Source organism: Copadichromis virginalis, linkage group LG7, assembly GCF_057382275.1.
Source record: "Copadichromis virginalis isolate Kocher_CV1m ecotype Utaka linkage group LG7, C_Virginalis_male_GT1.1, whole genome shotgun sequence".
In the NCBI taxonomy this organism is placed as follows: domain Eukaryota; kingdom Metazoa; phylum Chordata; class Actinopteri; order Cichliformes; family Cichlidae; genus Copadichromis; species Copadichromis virginalis.
This window is the reverse complement of record NC_140624.1, coordinates 14,000,954-14,023,064: the sequence shown is the minus strand read 5'-3', so window position 1 is coordinate 14,023,064 and position 22,111 is coordinate 14,000,954. Positions and strand designations below refer to the sequence as shown.

Sequence of the window (22,111 nt, the reverse complement as noted above, 5' to 3'; positions counted from 1 at the left end):
TGGGATTTTTTTTTCTATTTGATTCAAATAGAGTAAATAAATAATGCAATAAACACTATAAAATATAGAATTCAGCATAAAAAGTATTCATCTTTTGAGAAGAACATGTATAACACATGTTTGAAACAGAAACCAAAGAGCTCTGATAGGTTTATCTTCCAACTGTTTTGTGACCATCATTTTCTTTGTTGAATTGTATTAAATGTATCAGGTTGTTCTAGATGGTCTGAAAAATATTAAAAGTATGACACAGAAAGAGAAAACCATATTTATACTGGGTAAAAGATAATTATATCCACAGGTGCAACAGCTCTGTGGTAGGCCACGTTTTGTACGAGAGCAAACAGAGCATCACATTCTCATGCATACATATCATATCATATATATGTATGCATATCATATCATACATTTGTTTAGAACACTACTTCAGATACATAATTTAAAAGTTGATTTGTACAAATGAGTAATATAGGGGTGAGGCAGTGCAGTATATTTGTTCATTTTTCTTATTATTATCATTATGTTAATATTGTGCATAGTACCTTCAAAATAAAAGAGATAACATTTAATTCATAAGGAAAATGTATAGTGCATAAAAATAGGCTTTGGGGTCAAGACAAAAAACTGTGACTCGAACATATAGTGGAGTACTTTTAATATGTCCATGTTACTTTAACAGATGGATTATAAACATGCAGTGTAATGCATCTACCCCCCCACCCCCATTTTTGCACATGTCGAGGAGCGTGTCAGGCTACATTTCAACCTTGAACCTAATGAGAGGAGGGGCTTCACCTACCTTTAGAATGTGAGGGACCCAAATTGCAGAAGACCTGCAAAATTGCAAAATGAATTTATTTAATTAATTATTTAATAATGTTTTTATTGAATATATGTTTTCACTTGTGGGTTTATCGGGATTATCGCCCACAATCCAGAGGACGGCGCTAATGCGCCTAAAGGCTATTTGACAGCCTCCGTGGCAGAAGAGGAAGAAGCAGAGGCGTAGCAAAACAAAAACACGGAAGCGCATCAGGACAGTGAGCTAAAGTAAAAGTGTATGAAAACAAAGTTTTTGGCGCGCTGACATTTGCACGGTGCCCGATAAACAGTATGAAGGTGCATTAATTAGGCGATAGCAATTATTTCAAATGACCAATGTTTAAAAACTCGTATCGCCTGCTCCCTCAAAGGGACTTCAGCACTCCGAGGACTCCTGGTCTGTTTGTGGACTCTAACAACTACCACAAAGGCCTTTCGTTTGACTACATCCCCAATGTTACTGAAAACGACTTCACAGGTAGGACACTAGTTAACACGAGCTGGTTTAGGGGGACATAATTTGTGGTTTAGGGTACGATTGTTATTCACTTCAAAGAGAAAGTAAGACAGACACTTAACTTCTTATTCGTCAACATAAGTTATATCAAAATACACAAAGAATATAATGAAATGTCTCATATATTAGAGGTGGGAATCATCAGACAGCCCACGATATGACATTATCACAATACTTTAGTCATTTGTTCCTATATTTCATATACTTTAGCATACTAGCACACTTTGTACACTGCATAGCTCTGGTGCGAGTGACTTAACTTGACCATCAGTAATGAAAATAACCCCTTCTTGGGGTTTCTTCCCTTTTAGACACCTCCCAGGGATGGTTGTCGTGGATCTGCAACCTAGTTGTCATCTCCCTGGTCTACATCTGCACCTTTTTAACCTTTCCAATAACGGGATGGTTTGTACTGAAAGTAAGTTTGGCTTAAAATTGCACCCATAGCATCTCCACTCACTTGTTGAGAATAAACAATGTGTTTTTTTTTCCAATTCAGACTGTGCCAAACTACCAGAGGATAGTAGTGTTTCGTCTCGGTCGAATATGTCCTCCAAAGGGCCCTGGTATCGTCCTTGTGCTGCCTCTCATTGATCAGTGGCAGAAAGTAGATCTGCGCACCCGTGCTTTCAACATCCCCCCTTGCCAGGTAAACTGCCAGACATGCTATTATTGGTATAGCTGGCCTGTGGCATTTAAAAAGATAAATAAAAAGATGTTTCAGCATGTTTGTTAAACATGGTTTTGATAGTCTTTTGGATGAGATCCACTCTGCCCATATACATGTACAGTACATGATAATTAATAGCTAAAGAAGTGTTACATTATATCTTTTTATCCTTAAGCCACAGGAGAGGTTAGCATAGGATGAAATACATGATCTGTGTGCCGTTGTTTCCTGGTTTCTGATTGCATAAGATCAGCTGATTTTTCTGCTCTTGCCACACTGTAACACAACACTTTTGAATTCTGATACTGGTAAAACACATCTTATACGCATCATTTACCATTTAAAAATGTTTTAAAAGCAGTAACTTCAGTTCCATGAAATTTATTTTGTGTGTGCTGGAGATAATTTCTTCCTTCTCATATGGCTTAGCCTGTCATTCTTACCTTTAATACACTTAAAAAAAAGACAAAAACAATTCAAACTTCAAGTTGATGGCATAATTTATATTCAATTGAGCTTCAGATTTTTGCAAAGCCATTCCTCTTAGGAGCTGTGAATGTTATTTATTTAAGAGGAGATGCTTATGTACTAATTCGTTTGCCAGTTTGGCTTCATGTAAGTTCAGCTGTCAGTACACTGTGCTGTTATAGGTGACTACTCGGGATGGTGGTGTGTTGTCAGTGGGAGCAGACATCCAGTTCAGGATCTGGAACCCAGTCTTGTCAGTGGTGTCAGTCCAGGATCTCAATGCTTCCACCAGAATGACGGCACAGAAGGCTTTGACCCACAGCCTGGCCAAGAAGACCGTCAGGGAGATTCAAACTGAGAGAGTGAAATTAGGGGAATATCTTGGGGTGAGGACACGCTTTAGCTACTCTGTGCTGATTTCTTTTGCTGTATCAGTTCATGTTTACATTCATGCTTCATGTTTACAGATGGACATAAACGAGATGACTCGTCCTTGGGGGCTGGAGGTGGATAGAGTAGAGCTTACCCTTGGTTCTCTACTGAAAGCCCCAGAGGACAGCCCCTCTGCCCCCCTGATTATGCCCTCTGCACCTGGACTTGAAGGCCTCACTGGCCCCATTCAGCAGTTGGCCATGCACTTTCTGAGCCACGGTGCCACATCACGGCCTCAGCAGGGTAAGACAGAACACTTAAAAAATCTTCTTGCATCTTTTCCATAATTAGTGCTGTAATCTTCACCTCTTTCTTCAGAGGACAGCATAGCATTTACGGATGAGCTCAGCAGTGCTGCCGAGTCTGTCACTGCCACACCAGGTTGTGTTGAAGAGCTGCTCAGCAAAGTCAAGCTGCTCCTCTCTGAGTCTTTGGTCCGCCAGGTTGGGGCCTGTTATCAGTTTGACATCAGCTCAGGAGATGGACAACAGCGCCGTTACTATGTGGATCTGAGCCAAGGTGATAAATGTCATGATTATGGAATTTTTACTTGGCGCTAAATGTGTGTACGAAAACATAAAAAAAATGAAATCTGTCTATTTCTCTTTGTACTTTAGGTAGCGGTGCAGCTGGGGAAGGGTCCTTGTGTCGAGAACCAGATGTAACCCTGAATATGAGTGACTGTGACCTTCTGGACATGTTTCAGGGTGAACTGCGACCAATAGCTGCTTTTACAAGTGGCAGACTTAAAGTCCAGGGAGACATTAAAACAGCCATGAAGCTGGAAGAACTCATAAAGCTACTTAAGAAACATCAACTATAGTACATTTTAATTAATTTATTAAATCTTTAATTTTAACTATAAACTGTGTTTTTCATGTATGCTGTGACTGAATTTCTGTAATATTCTTATAATTTCTCACAAATTCCAAGTAAATGCTTGTTTACAAAGATAACGTGCTTTCTGAAGGTTATTTTATGCAACACTGTTTGAAACATGATTATAAAACGAGCTGTGAAACTAGATAAAAGCTTCAGTAATGCGGCAGAGCTGTCATAATCAGTTCTTTGGTCTATTCTGTGAGGTTCAACTAGAAAGCCTTGATCAGGGCAGAAAGGGGGGCCGACTCTATAGACCAGCCTCTCGCCTCCCTTTTTGCACCAGGTGTCCTTGGCAGAGCCAGAGTAGTTGCTGAAGGTGGAGCAGAGTGAGCATTTTTTGTTGTTCAGATGGCCAAGTGGAGTGTTTGGCGTAGCCCTGTGACGCTGCCGCTGTGCTGGGCAGAGGAGCTTACAGCAACAGGTGTGCGCTGCAGCAGCAGCATGCCGGTGATCAGACAGGCATGCTCGGAAAGCAGCAGCGTCGTCAGGCCTTTCAATGAAGTTCCTGGACTGTGGAAGAATGGCTGGGTTAACTTGTACAATTTCTGGAAGTTGGATGGCTTCAGAAATCTTCACCGCCTCACGTTGCAGAACTTCAACACTTTTGGACCTATTTACAGGTAAAGGAGTCCAGGCTGTTTGATTCGTTCTACATAAAATGAAAAAATTACTGCACATGGCTGACCAAAACGTGATGGGTTTTACGAAAACAAAAAAACAAACCTGTAACCTACAATTTCCAAGGTCAAATGTTCATCTCACAATTTCTTTTCTTGTTTTCTGTATGGCAGAGAAAAAATAGGTTCTTATGAAAGTGTAAATATCATCAACCCCGAGGATGCTGCCATCCTCTTCAAAGCAGAGGGCCATTATCCTAAAAGGCTGAAGGTTGAACCATGGACATCATACAGAGATTACAGAAATCGCAAATATGGAGTTCTTCTTAAGTACGTCCTGTTACTGTCCTCTTCCAACTCTTCCACTATTCAGACACTTTGACAAAACCAGTCTCTTCAGTAAGCATTACCAGTGTTAGCTAAATACTTTAAAATAATTACAAATCTGATTGTCACACAGGAATGGAGAAGACTGGAGATCAAACCGTGTGATTCTCAACAAGGAGGTGATTTCCTTGAAGATGCTGGAAAACTTTGTGCCTTTGCTGGATGAAGTGGGCCAGGATTTTGTGGCCAGAGTTCACAAGAAGATCAAGCGAACTGGCCAGAACAAGTGGACCACTGACCTCTCTCAAGAACTCTTTAAATATGCATTAGAATGTAAGACTAACATTTATTTAAAATATTCAATTCTAATTATTCCTGCCTTTTTTAAACTCAATCACACATCACTTGTTTCTATCTCATGTTTGTTTTGTCCAATATAGCGGTGAGCTCAGTGCTGTATGGTGAGCGTCTGGGTTTGATGCTGGACTACATTGACCCAGAAGCTCAGCATTTCATTGACTGCATCACCCTTATGTTCAAGACTACCTCGCCCATGCTGTACATACCTCCTGCTCTCTTGAAGCAGATTGGATCAAAGGTGTGGCGCGACCACGTGGAGGCCTGGGATGGCATATTCAACCACGGTGGGACACATAGGTTGAAAATTTAATTCTGAAATTTCAAAATACAGTTTTTGCTTTTACTGTGGTGCAATTTCTTGTTTCATTTCTGTCCTTTCGTTGCATCAGCGGACCGCTGTATCCAGAACATCTACAAGAAGCTACATCAGGATGCAGGCACTCCAAAGAAATACCCAGGAGTCCTGGCAAGCCTGCTCATGCTGGACAAGCTGTCCATTGAAGACATCAAAGCCAGTGTCACTGAACTGATGGCGGGTGGAGTAGATACAGTAAGGAGAAAAAAAAATTTAAGTATGAGGAACTGTGTGACTGTTATCCAGATTTTTAAGGCTGCTTCTGGTTGTGTTACAGACTTCTATAACGCTTCTGTGGACGTTGTATGAATTAGCCAGGCACCCCAACCTCCAGGAGGAGCTCAGGGCAGAGGTGGCTGCAGCTCGGGCCGAAAGTCAGGGAGACTTGCTGGAGATGCTGAAGCGGATCCCTTTGGTCAAAGGTGCTCTGAAGGAAACACTCAGGTGACTGAAACACATGTTCAAGACATTTAAGATAAGACCAGAAAAGATACACTTTATCAGAATGAACTTTTGCAATTCTCTTAGTTCATTAGTTTGTGTTTCTTTTATAAAAGTGGTTTTCTTTCTGTGTCTCAGGTTGCATCCGGTGGCAGTGAATTTGCAAAGATACATAGCAGAAGACATAATTATTCAAAACTATCACATCCCAGCTGGGGTAGGAGGCACAAAAACATATAAATGATGTATTTATATTTGAGTATTTGACCATTTTCATACAAACTGTCATGCATGTTGTTGTGTCTGTATATGTCTGTATGTGTATTCAGACTCTGGTCCAATTAGGGCTGTATGCTATGGGAAGACACCCCAAGGTGTTTTTTCGTCCGGAGCAGTATAAGCCCTCTCGCTGGCTGAGGACCGAGACCCACTACTTCAGAAGTCTGGGCTTCGGCTTTGGGCCCCGTCAGTGTTTAGGACGAAGAATAGCTGAAGCAGAGATGCAACTCTTTCTTATCCACGTAAGATATAAAGAAAATAATCAGCAGTATTTCCATATATATGTGGCACACTGACATCATACAAACTGTCTGTGCTACCTTTGCAGATTCTCGAGAACTTCAGAGTGGAGAAACAGCAACATGTGGAAGTAAAGAGCACCTTTGAGCTAATTCTCGTGCCAGACAAGCCCATAATATTGACTCTGAAACCTGTACAAGCAAGTCAGTAACATCGCGTTTGATGAAATTAACTGTAAACGGCTTCACAAAACTCCACAATATGAACAACAAATGAAAATCTTCCAACCTTAGAGTTGTAGGGAGAGCAAGAAAAACACAGGAAGGAAGGAATAAGTTAAAGAGATACTGAGGTAAAAACCTCAGTTTTTACCTCAGTATCTCTATAGCTAGACAACAAAGTAATGATACATATTGTAGATTGCTTAGTGAAAAATGTGATTACTAAGGGACATGTACTATGTGTGTGAAATATACTAAAAATCAGGAATGCATTGTGCAAATTTATTCCACTTGTACTTGGCAAAAACTTTCATTTATGTACCAATGATGAATAAAAAAATACAACTGATACAAAGTATCTGTTTTTATATGTAATTGTCTATGGTTTACATTTTAAACACACTTTTTCAGATTAAATCATCACATTTGAATTAGATCTAAATTTTAAATCACAGACTCTGTGTCCCATCAACAGTTCAATTCATTTGCAGGTCTTTTTACAGGTTTTGCTTCTGCTGTCCTCTTTGCTGGTATAAGGAGCTGTAGGAAGTAACATGCAGTATTTGAGAATATTAAATCCCTTCATACCATAATTATATGGAGAAGGGTGAGGCCTGACTGACCGAAGGAACATTTTGAAGGATTGCTGTGGATGTCCGGATGAAGCCGTGCCTGTGCTCGCTCAGTTTGGTCAGCATTTCTTGCTTCTCTCTCCCCCATACTTTAGCGTTCTCCTCCAGCTTTAAAGATGCAAAAGAAGAAAAAAAAAATATTTATAAGGAAATAAATAATTAGACCAAGTATATCTTATTTATATTTTCTTAACCTGAGCTTCCAGTGTTTGGATTCGTGCTTCAGCCCTCTCCAATTTATGTCGTAAACTCCATTCCTCCTTGAGTGTAAAAATAGAAAAAAAAATGTCACTTTTAGGAGTTGCGAGGGAAAATTTGGATACTATCATAGTCATTTGCAATATTTAAGGAGTTTAAGAAGTACCTGGTCTGACTGCTGTGTTTTGAGTGGTGCAGGCAGCTGGTGAATCCTTTCCAGCTCTTTTCTGAGACGGCCGTTCTCTGCTGCTAAGGCTGATTTCATTTCCTTCTTTTTAAGGCCATCTTCTCAGCATGAAAGGAGATCAGACACTCCAGTCATTGTCAGTGCTTTTGTGATCATAATTGTTCCCACTGGGTGCACCTACCTCTTTCCATTAGCATCAGCCTTTTGTCACCACGATGAATATTCTTGTCTCTGAGCTTTCCATCTAATGCTTTCTCCATTTTTTCTATGACCTAAAAATAAGGATGGCACAAACATAAATATCCCCACATGCGAATTATAAGCTGCTAGTCACATGAGAAGCATATTCACTGTCATGAAATTAGATTAGTAACAGACTGTTCACCTCTTCCTGCTGTTTCACTGTGGCCTCTAAAGTTGCCATCTTTGCCAAGTGACTCTGGTGATGCTGCAGATCCTTCTGCTCCTGCTGGAGGACTCTGCAGAGCTTTAATAGCTCCTGCTCGCTATCATTTTTCTGCACAAAAAAACAATACGAGTTATATAATCAATGGAAAGACACTTTCCTGAGACGTGTTTTTAAAAATATTCATAATGTGTGTGGTGTGTTTTCTAACCCGGATGAGCTCATTCTGCAGATGTTGTATGCGGTCCCTTTGTGTGGCGGCCTTGCTCACCTCACTGGCGAGCTTGAATTTTAGAGTGGCTTAAAAAGAGCAGAACAACCATCAGAACTGCAGAAACTGTCTGTCATCCCTTACTTACAGGGAACGTGTTTTTTGTACATTCACTTAAAAACTCGATCGCTGAGCATATCTAAGTAATGAGTTCGAATTTCACACTAGTTTCAATAACATGTCAGTTTTATGCCATGTGCTTTGGACCAATAATAATCAAAAGATCCATCAATATACTTTTGAATTTGAATGGATCTTTCGGAGGGATGGGAGTTAAATCCTATCCTTTTGCTTTTGATGTTAGCAAAGAGACCTTCTGGAACGTCCTTTCCCCGAGGGCCACAAACTGTCCTTCAGGAGATAAGGGTTGTAGTTCACACGGAGCTTATCGTGGTCCATGGCCTGAATAAGCTTCCTTATCACAAAATGACAGTCTGCCTGGGAAAGGACACTCACAAGGATTAACGCATGCTGAGCAGCCTTGGATGTCATGACTTCATCTGCCGAAGAAATGACCTTAAGTCTGTTACGGCACTGAGAGAGAGCTAGCTGGGTGGTAAATTATCTGACTTTAGTGGATCAGCACCTAGTCCTTTATTTGCTCTTAACTTCTTAGGAGTTTAAAATTTTGCTCTGAGACTAAATGATGGTGTGTGGATAATATAAAGCTGAGTAAAACTTAAATGTTAAATTTATTTAAGTGTCAAATCACAACAACAACATCCTCAAGGGACTTTGTATTGTAAGGCGAAGACCCTACAATAACGCAGAGAAAATCCCAACAATCAGACAAACCCCCCATGAAGAAGTAATGGGCAACACTGGGAAGGAAAATTGATGACAGGGGAAATAACTAATGATGAAATGCAGAGTGATGTATAAACACCCAGTGAGTGAAGAAGAAACATTCACGGCATCACGGGAAGCCCCCAGCAGCCTAGGCCTATTGCAGCATAACTAAGGGAGAGTTCAGGGTCACCTGATCCAGCCCCAGCTATAAGCTATAGACTTATAAGCTATATATGCGAAATGGAAAGTTGTAAATCTAATCTTAAAATTAGAGAGGGTGTATATCTCTTGAGTTCAAACTGGGAGCTGGTTCCACAGGAGAGGGGCCTGAAAGCTGAAGGTTCTGGCTCCCATTTTACTTTTAAAACATAAACTCTACTTTTAAATGCCCCCGTGAACCACAAGCTACCAGAGAGTGAAGTTAGAGTGATATATTACTTTTGTACCTATTCGGTCAGCAATTTCAGCCTTGGTCATGACATCAATGTCAGTGTCGGCCAGAAGATCTCGTCCAAGGTCCTGCTGCAGAGACAGATCACTGCGGAGCTGACTGTTTTCTGCCTCCAAAGACAGCACCTGTGTACTAAGTGTTATTATGTCTTCTGCCATCCTAGACATTGCTGAGCGATAGTTTTCAATCTCCTGATGGTGAAAGAGTGCCTCACATTAGAACATTTTCAGTGGCTTAAAAGCAGAGGTGAGAAGTAATGAAGTACAAATACTTTGTTACTGTACTTAAGTAGAGTACTTAAGAAGTAACCAAGTACAAATAGTAGAATTGTCAGGTATCTGTACTTTATTTGATTATTTATTTTTCAGACAACTTTTTACTTTTACTACCTACATTTTTATACAAATATGCGTATTTTCTACTCCTTACATATGCAAAACAGTCTCGTTACTTTCGGTTCAAAGGTTCATTTATAGCTTATAGGTGGGCCGGAAGGAGTGCAGGTGTCCGCAATTTGTGTTCGCGGTACTTCAGAATCAAGCTAGCGCCACAGAAGAGGAGCGAGCATAACGGAAGTAACGTTTTGTTAAGTGGCAGGTAAGTACAAATTAAACGTTTCTATCAGCAAAAACACGCAAACTTTTTGTGTGCAGTTTGACGCACAGTGTGTCGCTAGCTAAAGGTCTGGATTTCCTAGGGAGAGAAAAGCGTGCGTGATAAATTCAATGAGAGATGGAGGAAGACAGACAGGACGTGAGAGGAAGAAGAGAGGTTGTATTTAAAGGTAAGAAGTGCTCAGTGACTCTGATGAACTGCAAATTTAAAGCTTATATGCAATGTCTTGTTTTGATAGATTATGTGTTTTCATTTTTGTGAAACAAACTAAGCTATACTAACTTTGTGCCATTCAAATGTTGCATGAATATTTGGGGTATTTTGCCCAGGATAAACAGGGTAGCTTGCATTAACGCACCTTGTTGGACTGTATCAAAGTGGCTGTGGTTCTTATGGTTAGAATAAGGTTACATCAAATGCATCAGAGATGAATTTGCATTTAAACTGATGATGCTTAGATTAATTCACTGAATCCTAACTGTATACCAGCTTTATGCTGTCTAGTATAAAGAAACAGTATAGTGTCAGGGGATGGACATCACCCATGGTAGCTTGTGAAAATGCTGACATCTTGTTGAATTCAGTTATGTAAATCCACAAAGAGCAGCAGGTCAGCTGATCACAGCGTGTACACTAAGAAAATCTACTGACGCTCACATTAATTGTTATGAGTTGGAATTCTTTTTCCCACTGAGCCACTACAGAGATCTTAGGATTCCCCCCACCTGTTGAGTCCCACTATAACCAATGACTTACTCGTTTTCCTGTTTAGGTGTGGAGGCAAAGTTACCCTCTACAATGTAGGTAACAGAAAATAGATATTTTCTAAAAATTCTCTTTCACTGTTTGTGTCCTACTGGTCTACTACTACTTGCATTGAACCTTATTAGTGCCTGTCAGATCAATAAATGCCATTCTTTTTAGTGCTTATAGTGGCATTTTACTGTCATGCACTGACTGGTGTCAACAATAAATTCACTGGCCTGTAAACAATTTGATATTAGTGGTTATGAGCGAGCGCCACCACTAGATGTCTCCTCAAACCCATGTCTTAAGAGAGTAATACAGGATGTATTACCATAGACACACAAACAATTATAGCAGCAAAAGGGATGAACAGGCTTGAACTGGTTTTAAATAGGATAACTGGTAACTTCTGGTTTTCAGATATGCATGTAGCATGAGACACGGGGTATTACTGCAAGCCATAAATGAATGTAATCCATTGACTTGGATGTTCCTCTAATTGATTGGTTAAGGTTTGGTATAATGTATTCATAACTCTGGCTCCTCAAATTCATAAGGGCATACCACTCCATCCTGTAAAGGTGTTTTGTTAGGGGAAATTTAACCGGGGATTTTGCACAAATTTTAGTCGTTTACTCATGCATGCACACACGTTCCTCTCTGAAAGCTGAATTTCTGTAGAAGCGAGCAAAAAATATATATTTCTGGGAAATTCTTTAAAGAAATTTGTTTCTTTAAAGGCTGACAAAATGAGTCTGGGAGGAGAGCTTTTTTATCAAAGCATTTCTTTGTACAAGGCCCCTGGATGTTGTCTAGCAGCGTGCAGGACCCATTGTTCTGTCACATGCTCTTCTATCAAGTTGAATAGCCAGAATTGAATGGAGACAAGAGGCAGGTCCAGCTGTATGTATGAGCAGGGGGGTGACGATTAGGGGATTCCAATCTTGGATGGTGTTGTTGTGTCTCCCATGGGACACAAGGGGTGAAATTGAGCATCTAATTGAAAGGGCAGGGACGAGGTGACAATCATGACTGTAGATGAGATGTCGTCTCTGCTGGGGGCCCAAAGCAGTGTGTGAATGAGAGCTCCCCGTGATGAGTCTGGAAAGTCCTTTTATGTGTTGAAAATAAAAGGGAATCTCTGTCTCTGGCTGGATCCCTTCTATTCTGTATGATATAAAGCCATTAAACAGGTCTGATGTCATGCATAAAGTCACGTCAGGACAGATGTATGACAGCTCGACTGAAACATGAGGATTTCACATTTGGCTGCATTTTATTAACCACATTATTTTACATGTAAAGTATTAATAATCATTGTCTATTAAACTTTAAATATGCACTTTTGCACTGAAAAATACTTGTTGATAAATTAAGCACATATAAAATCTACACCCACAGACAATTTAAGGCAGTGTGCAGACATAATAGTCTGGCTGTAAATAAAACAGGAGAAAATGGCTAGATATTCGAAAAGAAAATGTTATTGGAACACTTTAAGCCTCATCAGCTTAATCCTCCTTCAGTGCAATTACAGTCAAGGAGAAATGTTAATGTATTCATTTTATCTCCAAACTGTGACTGTTTGCTTCATCATCTTCTCATTTCACTGGCCTCTCTGTGTCACTGTTCGCTAACTAAATATGACATAGGATTGCCTCACTGATTGATTGAACAGTTAAGATATTGGTCATGCCTATTCACCTTTGTTTGGAGGTCAGAGATCTCTGCTACGTGGGGATCATCCTCAAAGTCATGCGGAGGGGGCCTAAAGCATGAGAACACAATTGTAGTCTAAATTTAAGTCTTTCATTTACTTTCGAAATAAATCAAATAAATCTGTTTCTCATATATTTTTGCACCGTACCGCATGTGTGGATGAGGAACTTGATACATGCTGTTTATGTTAGGTTTGTTCTCGGTAGAGTCTGCCCTCTCAGCTTTAGTATTCTGGTCTAGCTGGGCAGTGCCTGGAAGCTCAGTCTTTACTCTGCTGCGAAGCAGCTGATTATCTGGTAGAATCTGTGCCAGGGCATCATGAGATGGGAGATTGTATTTTCCCCTCTGAAACTGTAGAGCACATAGTGTTTGATTGTCACAAATGATTTCCAAACTTGCTCAAAGCTGTTTCAGAAACAAATGTTGTTAAAATCTGTATGAATATCAAACAAGCATCACTTAAAATGCTAATGGTCTCTTTTAACTTCATTTACTGTCCCAGAAACATACAAATTATGCATCATAACTTATTCAGAATAAATGATAAGCCAACCTGAAATGCCCAAAATATGTACTTGTTTGATTGGCCACTCCAGGTTGGCTCTAAAAGCAACTCCTATGATGAAAATGTAGAGCTTTGGACAAAAATGATTTTCTAATTATTCTTTGTCCACTAATCATACCAGTGCTTATAAGTCCAGTCTATATGACACATGCTAACTAGGCAGCTAGTTTACTTGGCTTCACCCCCTGTAAAAGATAAAAGTAGCTGAAGCCAAAGTTTAAGTGCCTCAAACCCGCATTCTTTTTTTTTTTTTAATCAAATCCTTTGGTGTCAAAACACATCTTAAAGACTTTAAATCAGTAGTCCATCCATCTTCTTCCGCTTTATCCTGGGCCAGGTCGCGGGGGCAGCAGCCTAAGCAGAGAAGCCCAGACCTTTCTCTCCCCAGCCACCTCCTCTAGCTTATCCGGGGGAACACCAAGGCGTTCCCAGGCCAGCCGAGAGATATAATCTCTCTAGTGTGTCCTGGGTCTGCCCCGGGGCCTGCTCCCGATGGGACATGCCCGGAAAACCTCACCCAGGAGGCGCCCAGGAGGCATCCTTGTCAGATGCCTGAACCACCTCAGCTGGCTCCTTTGATGTGGAGGAGCAGCAGCTCTACTCTGAGCCCCTCCTGGGTGGCTGAACTTCTCACCCTATCTCTAAGGTAGAGGCCAGCCACCCGTCGGAGGAAACTCATTTCCGCTGCTTGTATCCGCGATCTCGTTCTTTCAGTCACTACCCACAGCTCGTGGCCATAGGTGAGGGTAGTGACGTAGATCGACCGGTAAATTGAGAGCTTCGCTTTTACGCTCAGCTCTCTCTTCACCACGGCGGACCGTTGCAGGGTGCGCATCACTGCAGCCGCAACACCAAGCTGTCTGTCGATCTCCGGCTCCCTTCTCCCATAACTCGCGAACAAGACCTGAGATACTTAAACTCCTCCACTTGGGGCAGGAACTCATCCCCGACCCGGAGTGGGCACTCCACCCTTTTCCGGCTGAGAACCTTAGTCTTAGATTTGGAGGTGCTGATCCTCATTCCTGCTGCGTCGCACTCGGCTGTGAACCATTCCAGTGGTTCTGTTGGCTACATTCATGAAGCCAACAGAACCACATCATCCGCAAAAAACAGAGATGAGATTCCGAGGCCGCCTAAGTGAAAGCCCACCGCCACTTGGCTGCGCCTAGAAATCCTGTCCATAAAAATTATGAACAGAATCGGTGACAAAGGGCAGCCCTGGCGGAGCCCATTACCCACCGGGAACGAGTCCGACTTATTGCGTGCACCTCCCACAGGACACCCCGAGGGACACGTTCGAATGCCTTCTCTAAGTCCACAAAACACAGGTAGACTATTTGGGCAAACTCCCATGCGCCCTCAAGTATCCTTGAGAGGATAAAGAGCTGGTCCAGTGTTCTGCGACCAGGACGAAAACCGCATTGCTCCTCCTGTATCTGAGGTTCGACTAGCGGATGAACTCTCATTTCCAGCACCCTGGCATAGACTTTCCCAGGGAGGCTGAGGAGTGTGATCCCCCTGTAGTTGTAACACACCCTCCGGTCCCACTTCTTAAAAATGGGGACCACCCATTTTTCTGACAGTCTTGTCTGCCAGTCCAGGGGTACTGCCCCTGATCTCCACGCAACATTGTAGAGGTTTTTCAACCAGGACAGCCGTACAACATCCAGAGCCTTCAGGAACTCGAGGCGGACCTCATCCACACCAGTGGCTCTGCCACCAAGGAGTTGTTTAAGTGACCTCCCCCCCAGAAATTGGCGGGTCATCCCCCTCATCCCCAGACTCTGCTTCCTCCTCGGAAGACATGTCAGTGGGATCAAGGAGGTCCTTGAAGTATTCCTTCCACCACCAGACAATTTTCTCAGTCAAATTCAGCAGCGCTCCAACAGCACTATACACAGTGCAGGTAGAGCACCGGTTTCCCCTCCTGAGATGCCTGACGGTTTGTCAGAATCTCTTCGAGGCAGTCCGAAAGTCTTTTTCCATGGCCTCTCCGAACTCCTCCCACACCCGAGTTTTTGCTTCAGCCACTGCCCGACCCGCATTCCGCTTGGCCTGTCGGTACCTGTCAGCTGCCAAAGTCCCAGAGGCTAACCAAGCCCGATAGGACTCCTTCTTCAGCTTGGTGGCTCCCTTCACCTCTGGTGTCCACCATTTGGTTTGGGGGTTACCACCACGACAGGCACCAACCACCTTACGGCCGCAGCTTAATGCAGCAGCAGGAGATGCTGAACATGGTCCATTCAGACTTAATATCTTTAGTCTCCCTCGGAATGCTGTTGAAGCTCTGCCGGAGGTGTGCGTTGAAGATCTCACGGACGGGGGCCTCTGCTAGGCGTTCCCAGCACACCCTCGTTTAGGTGCACCGGGTCTGTCCAGCGTCCTCCCCCGCCACCTGATCCAACTCACCACCAGGTGGTGATCAGTTGACAGCTCAGCCCCTCTTTTTACCCGAGTGTCCAGAACATATGGTCACAGGTCTGGTGATATGATTACAAAATCGATCATCGACCTGCGGCCTAGAGCTTCCTGGTGCCATGTGCACTTATGGACACTTATGTTTGAACAAGGTGTTTGTTATGGCCAAACTGTGATTTGCACAGAAGTCCAATAAAAAAACACCGCTTGGGTTCAGATCAGGGAGGTCGTTCCTCCCAATCACACCCCTCCAGGTCTCGCTGTCGTTACCCATGTGAGCATTGAAGTCTCCCAGTAGGACAACAGAGTCTCCAGGTGGAGTACCCTCCAGCACCCCACCCAGGAACTCTAAGAAGGCTGGGTACTCTGAACTGCCACTCGGTGTATAAGCGCAGATGACAGTCAGGACCCGTTCCCCGACCCTAAGGCGCAGGGAACAAACCCTCTCATCCACCAGGAAGAACCCCAACGTACAGGCAGTAAGCCGAGGGGATATTAGAATACCCACCCCAGCCCGTCGCCTCTCACCAGGGACAACTCCAGACTGAGACAGAGTTCAGCCCCTCTCCAGGAGACTGGTTCCAGAGCCCAAGCCATGCGTAGAGGTGAGCCCGACTATATCTAGCCAGTACCTCTCAACCTCATGCACTAACTCAGGCTCCTTCCCCACGAGAGAGGTGACATTCCATGTCCCAATTGCCTGTCTTGGTAGCCGGGGATCAGTCCGCCAGGGCCTCTGCTCCTGGCTGCCACCCGGCACAGAATGCACCCAACCCCTACGGCACCTCCTGCAGGTGGTGGGCCTGCGGGAGGATGGGCCCATGTCCCTTTTTCGGGCTGTGCCCGGCCGGACCCCACGGACTAAGGCCCGACCACCAGATGCTTGCCCTTGGGCACCCTTCACGGGCCTGGCTCCAGGGTGAGGCCCCGGTAACCCTATCCCGGGCAGGGTAAACTGTTCCCTCGATGTTTTCCTCATAAGGGTCTTCTGAATCGCTCTTTGTCTGGTCCCTCACCCAGGACCAATTTGCCATTGGAGATCCTACCAGGGGGAAAAAGCTCCCGGACAACATAGCCCCTGGGATCCCTGGGACACACAAACCCCTCCACCATGATAAGGTAGCGATTCACACATCTTAAAGACTTTAAATCCGTAGTTTCAGGTCTATTTTGTAAATTGTGGGCATTCTGTGAGTCAGAAAAAGGAGGATTATGCTCACTGGCTAATGACCTGTCAGTTAAAGGTTTTTACTCAGTTGTGGTGTCCTTGGTTTCTTTGTCAGATCCACCTCTTGCTAGTCTTGTTCAGTATCAGAACACCAACATGGTGATAGCAAAAACGTTCAACTTGAGACTTTAACCCTTGTATGGTGTTCGGGTCTGTGAGACCCGTGTTCAGTTTTTTTCAAAAGAAAAATTAAACAATTAATTATTTTTTCACGTGTAAATGTGTTGTGTCTTTCCACTCACTCCACTTGATTATAACTGATTTATTTATAACATTTTATATAAAAGAAAAACGAGAAGCACATTAATTCATAAATGTGATCTAACAAAGGTAAAGGGAAAAAATTAACCATGTTTGCTGTTCATATGTCTTGTAATTGGGATGAAGTAAACATCTGTTGAGTAATTTAACATAAAATTGTTTGATAGTGTTAATTTGGAAAGCCAAAACTCTAGCGGGTCCACCAGACCCATGAACACTGGCTGAGTAACAAAAATACGAACACCACACAAGGGTTAAAACATGGCTTCAGTAAACAATGAGTAATGTCACCATAATGTCTATGACTGAACTTTTTCTTATATGAGTGACTGAAGTATTAGTCACAGACTGTTTGTAAGGGTTTTGTGGACTTGGCATTGGGAAACCCTTGATCGTAAGTCAATGATCAACTTTGTCACTGCATCATTTATGGCAGAGTGGACACCCTAATGGAGGGAGGAACTGAGTTGTTGGATCAATTGCCTGGGGAGGACATCGTACAGAGGAATGTGCCTTTAGTGTGTGTGTGTGCGTTGTATTTGCATCTGGTGGAGAGCCATGTTTGGCAGAGCCCCACCTCTCACCACTGGCAGAACTTTGCATTCTAAGGATGGCATGGTCCAAAAGAATGAGATCATGGGTAAAGGCTGTGAGAATGAGCTTTCTCCTAAGAGTATCTGGGCTCTCCCTGAGGATCTCAAAAATCTAGGAAGGGCTTAGAAAAGGAGCCAGATGATTTGGCTCAGTCTTCTGACTAGTAGCCTCCTGGGTGCTTGCTTGAACGTAAAAGTTGTCCCAGGGCAGACTCAGCATGCTGGAGAGATTACATCTGTTGGGTGGCTTGAGAATCCCTTGTCGACTTAGCTGGGGGAGAGAGGTCTTGGCACCTCTGCTTAGACTGCTCCTCCCACAACCCGGAAAAGATAATCCAAAAATTAATGAATTAGTGGATGATTGAAGGAATGGATGGATAGACAAACTGGACCTCTAGGCAGTGATTGTGGTGTTGACCTATTGATAAATTTATAATGTAATATGGCAATTACTATTGTTTATCATCCTGATTGTGCTTATTTGTACTGATGGCACCTTGCGAATAAAGCTAACTAGAGTTACTGATGACTTAATGACGTGGTTCAGGAGTCTACTACTGACAAGCATATAACAAGGTTCATAGGCTCTCCATCTATGATTGGTCTTGACTGTAATTTATTTATTTTTTTTAAATGGAGCAGAATTCCTCCTAAGTGTCAAAATAAGAAATTTGTGATATTGAAAATAATAGTATGCTAATAACTGGTCTAACAGAAGTTCTGCAAAACAAAAACCCATTCTTCACCACATCATCATGGTCACCTTCATCAAATCTAGTCAGTAGTTTGTGTCAGTGAGAAAAGTTTTCCCCCCAAAACACGTTCTCTACTTCCTAGATATTGAATTGGTCAAATAGAAATGTAAACATTTAAAGGTAAAATTTTTAAATGAAGTAAAAACTGTTACTACTATTATTACAAAGACAACAGCGATATCAACTCTAAAGATGTAGAGCTAGTTTTTGAAAAAACACAAAGGGATGCCAAATGGTCATTGTTATCTGTACGATGGAAAATGCTGAACAACTTCCCGTGACAATAAGGGAGGACTAAATCAGCGGTCTCCAACCTTTTTTACGCCACGGACCGGTTTATGCCCGACAATATTTTCATGGACCGGCCTTTAATGTGTCGCGGATAAATACAACAAAATAAAACTACCGGTAGTACCGGTACCGAAAAAAAGACGATTTATTCATAACACACGTGAAAAGACCCAGGAAAACCGAGTTAACGATCAAAACGATAACAAAATAACGCTGAAAACCGATAAAAACCCTGAAAATCATACATTTCACACCTGAGCCTCAACTCTCGTGGCCCGGTACCAAACGACTCACGGACCGGTACCGGTCCGAGGCTCGGGGGTTGGGGACCGCTGGACTAAATGACTTCCACAATGGTAGATTTAATGTTATCTAACATTTTTACATAAACTGAAAGCTTTTATCAAAATACATTGTATCTATGACCTTTCTCACTGCACTGTGAGCGAGGCCATTCCACCTCTTCATCACTTGAATATAAATGCTGTTACATCAGTAGGCATACACTACCCACTCCATAACTAGAGAGCTCTCTGTCAATAGCCCTGAAGTCCTTTAAGTGTGAGCATTGCATACGCAGTGTACACTTTCAATGATGACAGTTGCCTGGCAGCGCAAATTCAAAAAAATGGCATTAAATAGAGTCATTATCCATTATCTTTCCACTGACTTGCCCACTAACGCAAATACCTCCACAGTGTCAGAACCTACCTGCACAGCTGCAGATGTGCTGAGTGATTTCATCTTTTTTGACGCCTTCATCCAACACAAAATGTCAGAGTCCTTTAACTGGTGGTGAATGGGAAAGCTGGAGCTTTGACATCAATCAGCTTGTAACCACAACACAAACCTTAGCGACTTCACAGGCAGTGAATTCCCACTATGTACAAAATGCTGTAATATCATGTTTCAGCAGAACTCACAGAAATAGAGTGTTGAGGCTTCAGTTCTTCTCATTAATTCACAGAGGCTTCAGAGACTCACACAAACAATGTATTCATGTACCAAGCTTTTGGCAGCAGCAATATAAAACTAGTGCACATGTAAATGTATCAGTACTTTTTATTCAATAATATATTAGGCTGAAAAGGGGTTTCGTGTATCTATACTGTACCTTAAAACTACAAAATGCCCTAATGCTGGAGTTAAATCACCACTGATGAAAATGCGGTGTTGTTATTACCTTGTTATAAATTAACCTAATCCAACAGCATGAACTTATATCCCTCAAGTAACTAAAGGTTTCCTATGTGCATGAAGTGTTTGGAGGAAATTATGAAGAATTATCATTAAGCTAAACACCGTAGAGCGCTCATTCTCATTCTCTGTCATATTGTAGGGATTACGTTGTTTCCATAGGGATATCACACTGCACCTCAGTTGACAACTGGTGCAATACCATATGCTGAAAAAGTCAAACATGTCAGTATGAGGAAAATAACAGCCAACCTAATAACAACATGTAGCTTACCATGAAAAAAGCTACACTCTGTTTAGTTATTAGATAAATATTAGGCTAAATTTGTGTTGAATAATTCACTGGGTGCTTCTGGCTATGTGCTCTGCTAGAAGACGTAATCTCTTCTAATCCAGCAAGGGAAAACCTGCAGAAGTGAAAAGCCTTCCAGCGGAGTTTAATATCACATTATCATGTATGAGATTGCTCGACAAATTTGGAAAATCTCTACAACTAAATCATTTATATTCACATGTTGCACTTTGTAGACACAGCTCGTGTTCAGAATGCTTCTGACCGTGTTACATATAATCTGTGGAGAGCTATGTTTTGGGGGGGGATGTGTGCTGCGCTACGCTGTGCTCTGCTGTGTGGGTGGTGGGGATGGGGGTGGGGGTCTGAGTGACACAGTGTTGGTTTTTCACTCTGGGCTATCTCTAACATCATCAGAATTCAGGACATAGCCTGCAAAATGTAGCCAATGTGCTCTTCATGGGAGTGACAGCTCTGAATCTGCTGCCACACAGAGCTTCAATTAGCCTGCCAGGCAGCCAGTTCCCAGGAGCCTTTTCTACCTCCCCATTCCAAATTTGCCATCCACCACCTTTTATTTTTCTTGTCAACCCTTCATCTAACCTAGCTTTTCCTCTTTTTCCCTCTTTTTCCACAGCGGACTTCAACACCTTCTGTTGTCCCTGTTACCTAAGTTACAATCTTTTTGCAGCTTTTCCCGTGTCACCATGACAGGCCAAGCGGAAATACTTACAATGTGTTAATGGACACAGAGGCAAAAAAAGGTGTTGGAGAACTAAAGTAGAAATGAAAGAAGGAAATTTAAAGGACAGGATGCGTTGGTGTTTCTCAGGCTCTTCAGCTTGAGTAAAAAGAGAAGAAATACTAACATAGAAACAATTCCAATGTTATTAAATGTTCTACAGTTTAAAACACTATAGTTCATGTATCCTTCTCCGTCTCCACCTAAAGGATATCTGAGTACTGATAGACACCCAGCTTCGAACACATATTAGGTATTATAAATCTTTGGCCAATATGTGCAGAGATGACATGTTTAAATGCTTTATCAGTTATAAACCAGAAATGACTTACAAAATGCTACACGAATGCTATAATGGTACATTTTCATGGATTACACTGGAAAAAAAAAAGTTGAAATGTTTTTTTTAAGCAAAAGTTTATGGGTACTTCTCTAAATGGTAAAATTCAATGTGTGATTAAAAAAAATATGAAAAGAACATATATAAAAGAAATACAGGAAGTATTTTTACAGACTTTTTACAGTGTGTATCGCAAAATTAACACAAAAAACAATAAATGTATTTTAATGTAGCACTGAGCCAAAAGGTAACTCAGAAAGCGCATCCTCATCAACGTTAGGGCCGTTTTAAAATTTAACCAAAAGAAATCTGGAGACAACCACAATTTATTACGTAGCTGTAACAATGATCACATATATACGAGATATTTTATCTGTGAAAAATTACAATGAAACCAACATTGTAACAACTGATCTGCATTTAGCTTCTATTAGCAATAACACAGTAATACTAGATCAGGTAACACTTGATTGTCTTGCAGAAGAAAAAAATTCAATTTCTAAGAGAATTACATTTGGCCCTGCATGCAATCATATCTGTGCCCTGTCAGCAAAATAAAATCACATCTGCGGCGAGCTGGTTATGTCCTTATAAAGATTTATAAAATATGGCAAAATGGAGAGAGTGGCAAGAGGGATGGAGAGTGGGGTGTGTGTCAAGGACAGTGTGCAGCTCTGATTCAAGGGCATGCGTGGCTGACAGCCACTGCCACTCCCTGTGAGGTTCACAGCGAAAGCAAAGCCAAGGATTATCTGTAAATCAACTCCTGTCAATTAAGGATAC

General features: G+C 42.1%; 3 protein-coding genes across 3 annotated transcripts; 2 read left to right on the top strand and 1 right to left on the bottom strand.

Moving 5' to 3' along the window:
• Positions 1-956: 956 nt before the first annotated feature.
• On the top strand, positions 957-3,865 carry stoml1 (stomatin (EPB72)-like 1). The gene is made up of 7 exons (XM_085461895.1): positions 957-1,300; positions 1,651-1,757; positions 1,839-1,988; positions 2,660-2,863; positions 2,945-3,152; positions 3,228-3,428; positions 3,527-3,865. Exons 1-7 carry the CDS (start codon positions 1,159-1,161, stop codon positions 3,730-3,732), a joined length of 1,218 nt encoding a protein of 405 aa, XP_085318021.1. The 5' UTR covers positions 957-1,158; the 3' UTR covers positions 3,733-3,865.
• A 55-nt stretch (positions 3,866-3,920) lies between these two features.
• Positions 3,921-6,962, top strand: cyp11a1.2 (cytochrome P450 family 11 subfamily A member 1, tandem duplicate 2). Its single transcript, XM_085461894.1, has 9 exons — positions 3,921-4,411; positions 4,583-4,738; positions 4,869-5,068; positions 5,176-5,379; positions 5,485-5,645; positions 5,728-5,894; positions 6,030-6,108; positions 6,221-6,412; positions 6,499-6,962. The coding sequence occupies exons 1-9, from the start codon at positions 4,140-4,142 to the stop codon at positions 6,619-6,621; spliced, it is 1,554 nt and encodes a 517-aa protein (XP_085318020.1). The 5' UTR covers positions 3,921-4,139; the 3' UTR covers positions 6,622-6,962.
• A 17-nt stretch (positions 6,963-6,979) lies between these two features.
• On the bottom strand, positions 6,980-13,890 carry ccdc33 (coiled-coil domain containing 33). Its single transcript, XM_085465299.1, has 10 exons — positions 13,846-13,890; positions 12,795-12,997; positions 12,632-12,695; positions 9,561-9,756; positions 8,266-8,354; positions 8,034-8,165; positions 7,830-7,920; positions 7,628-7,746; positions 7,458-7,523; positions 6,980-7,371 (listed from the first exon to the last, which is right to left on the bottom strand). Exons 1-10 carry the CDS (start codon positions 13,888-13,890, stop codon positions 7,225-7,227), a joined length of 1,152 nt encoding a protein of 383 aa, XP_085321425.1. The 3' UTR covers positions 6,980-7,224.
• Positions 13,891-22,111: the final 8,221 nt, after the last annotated feature.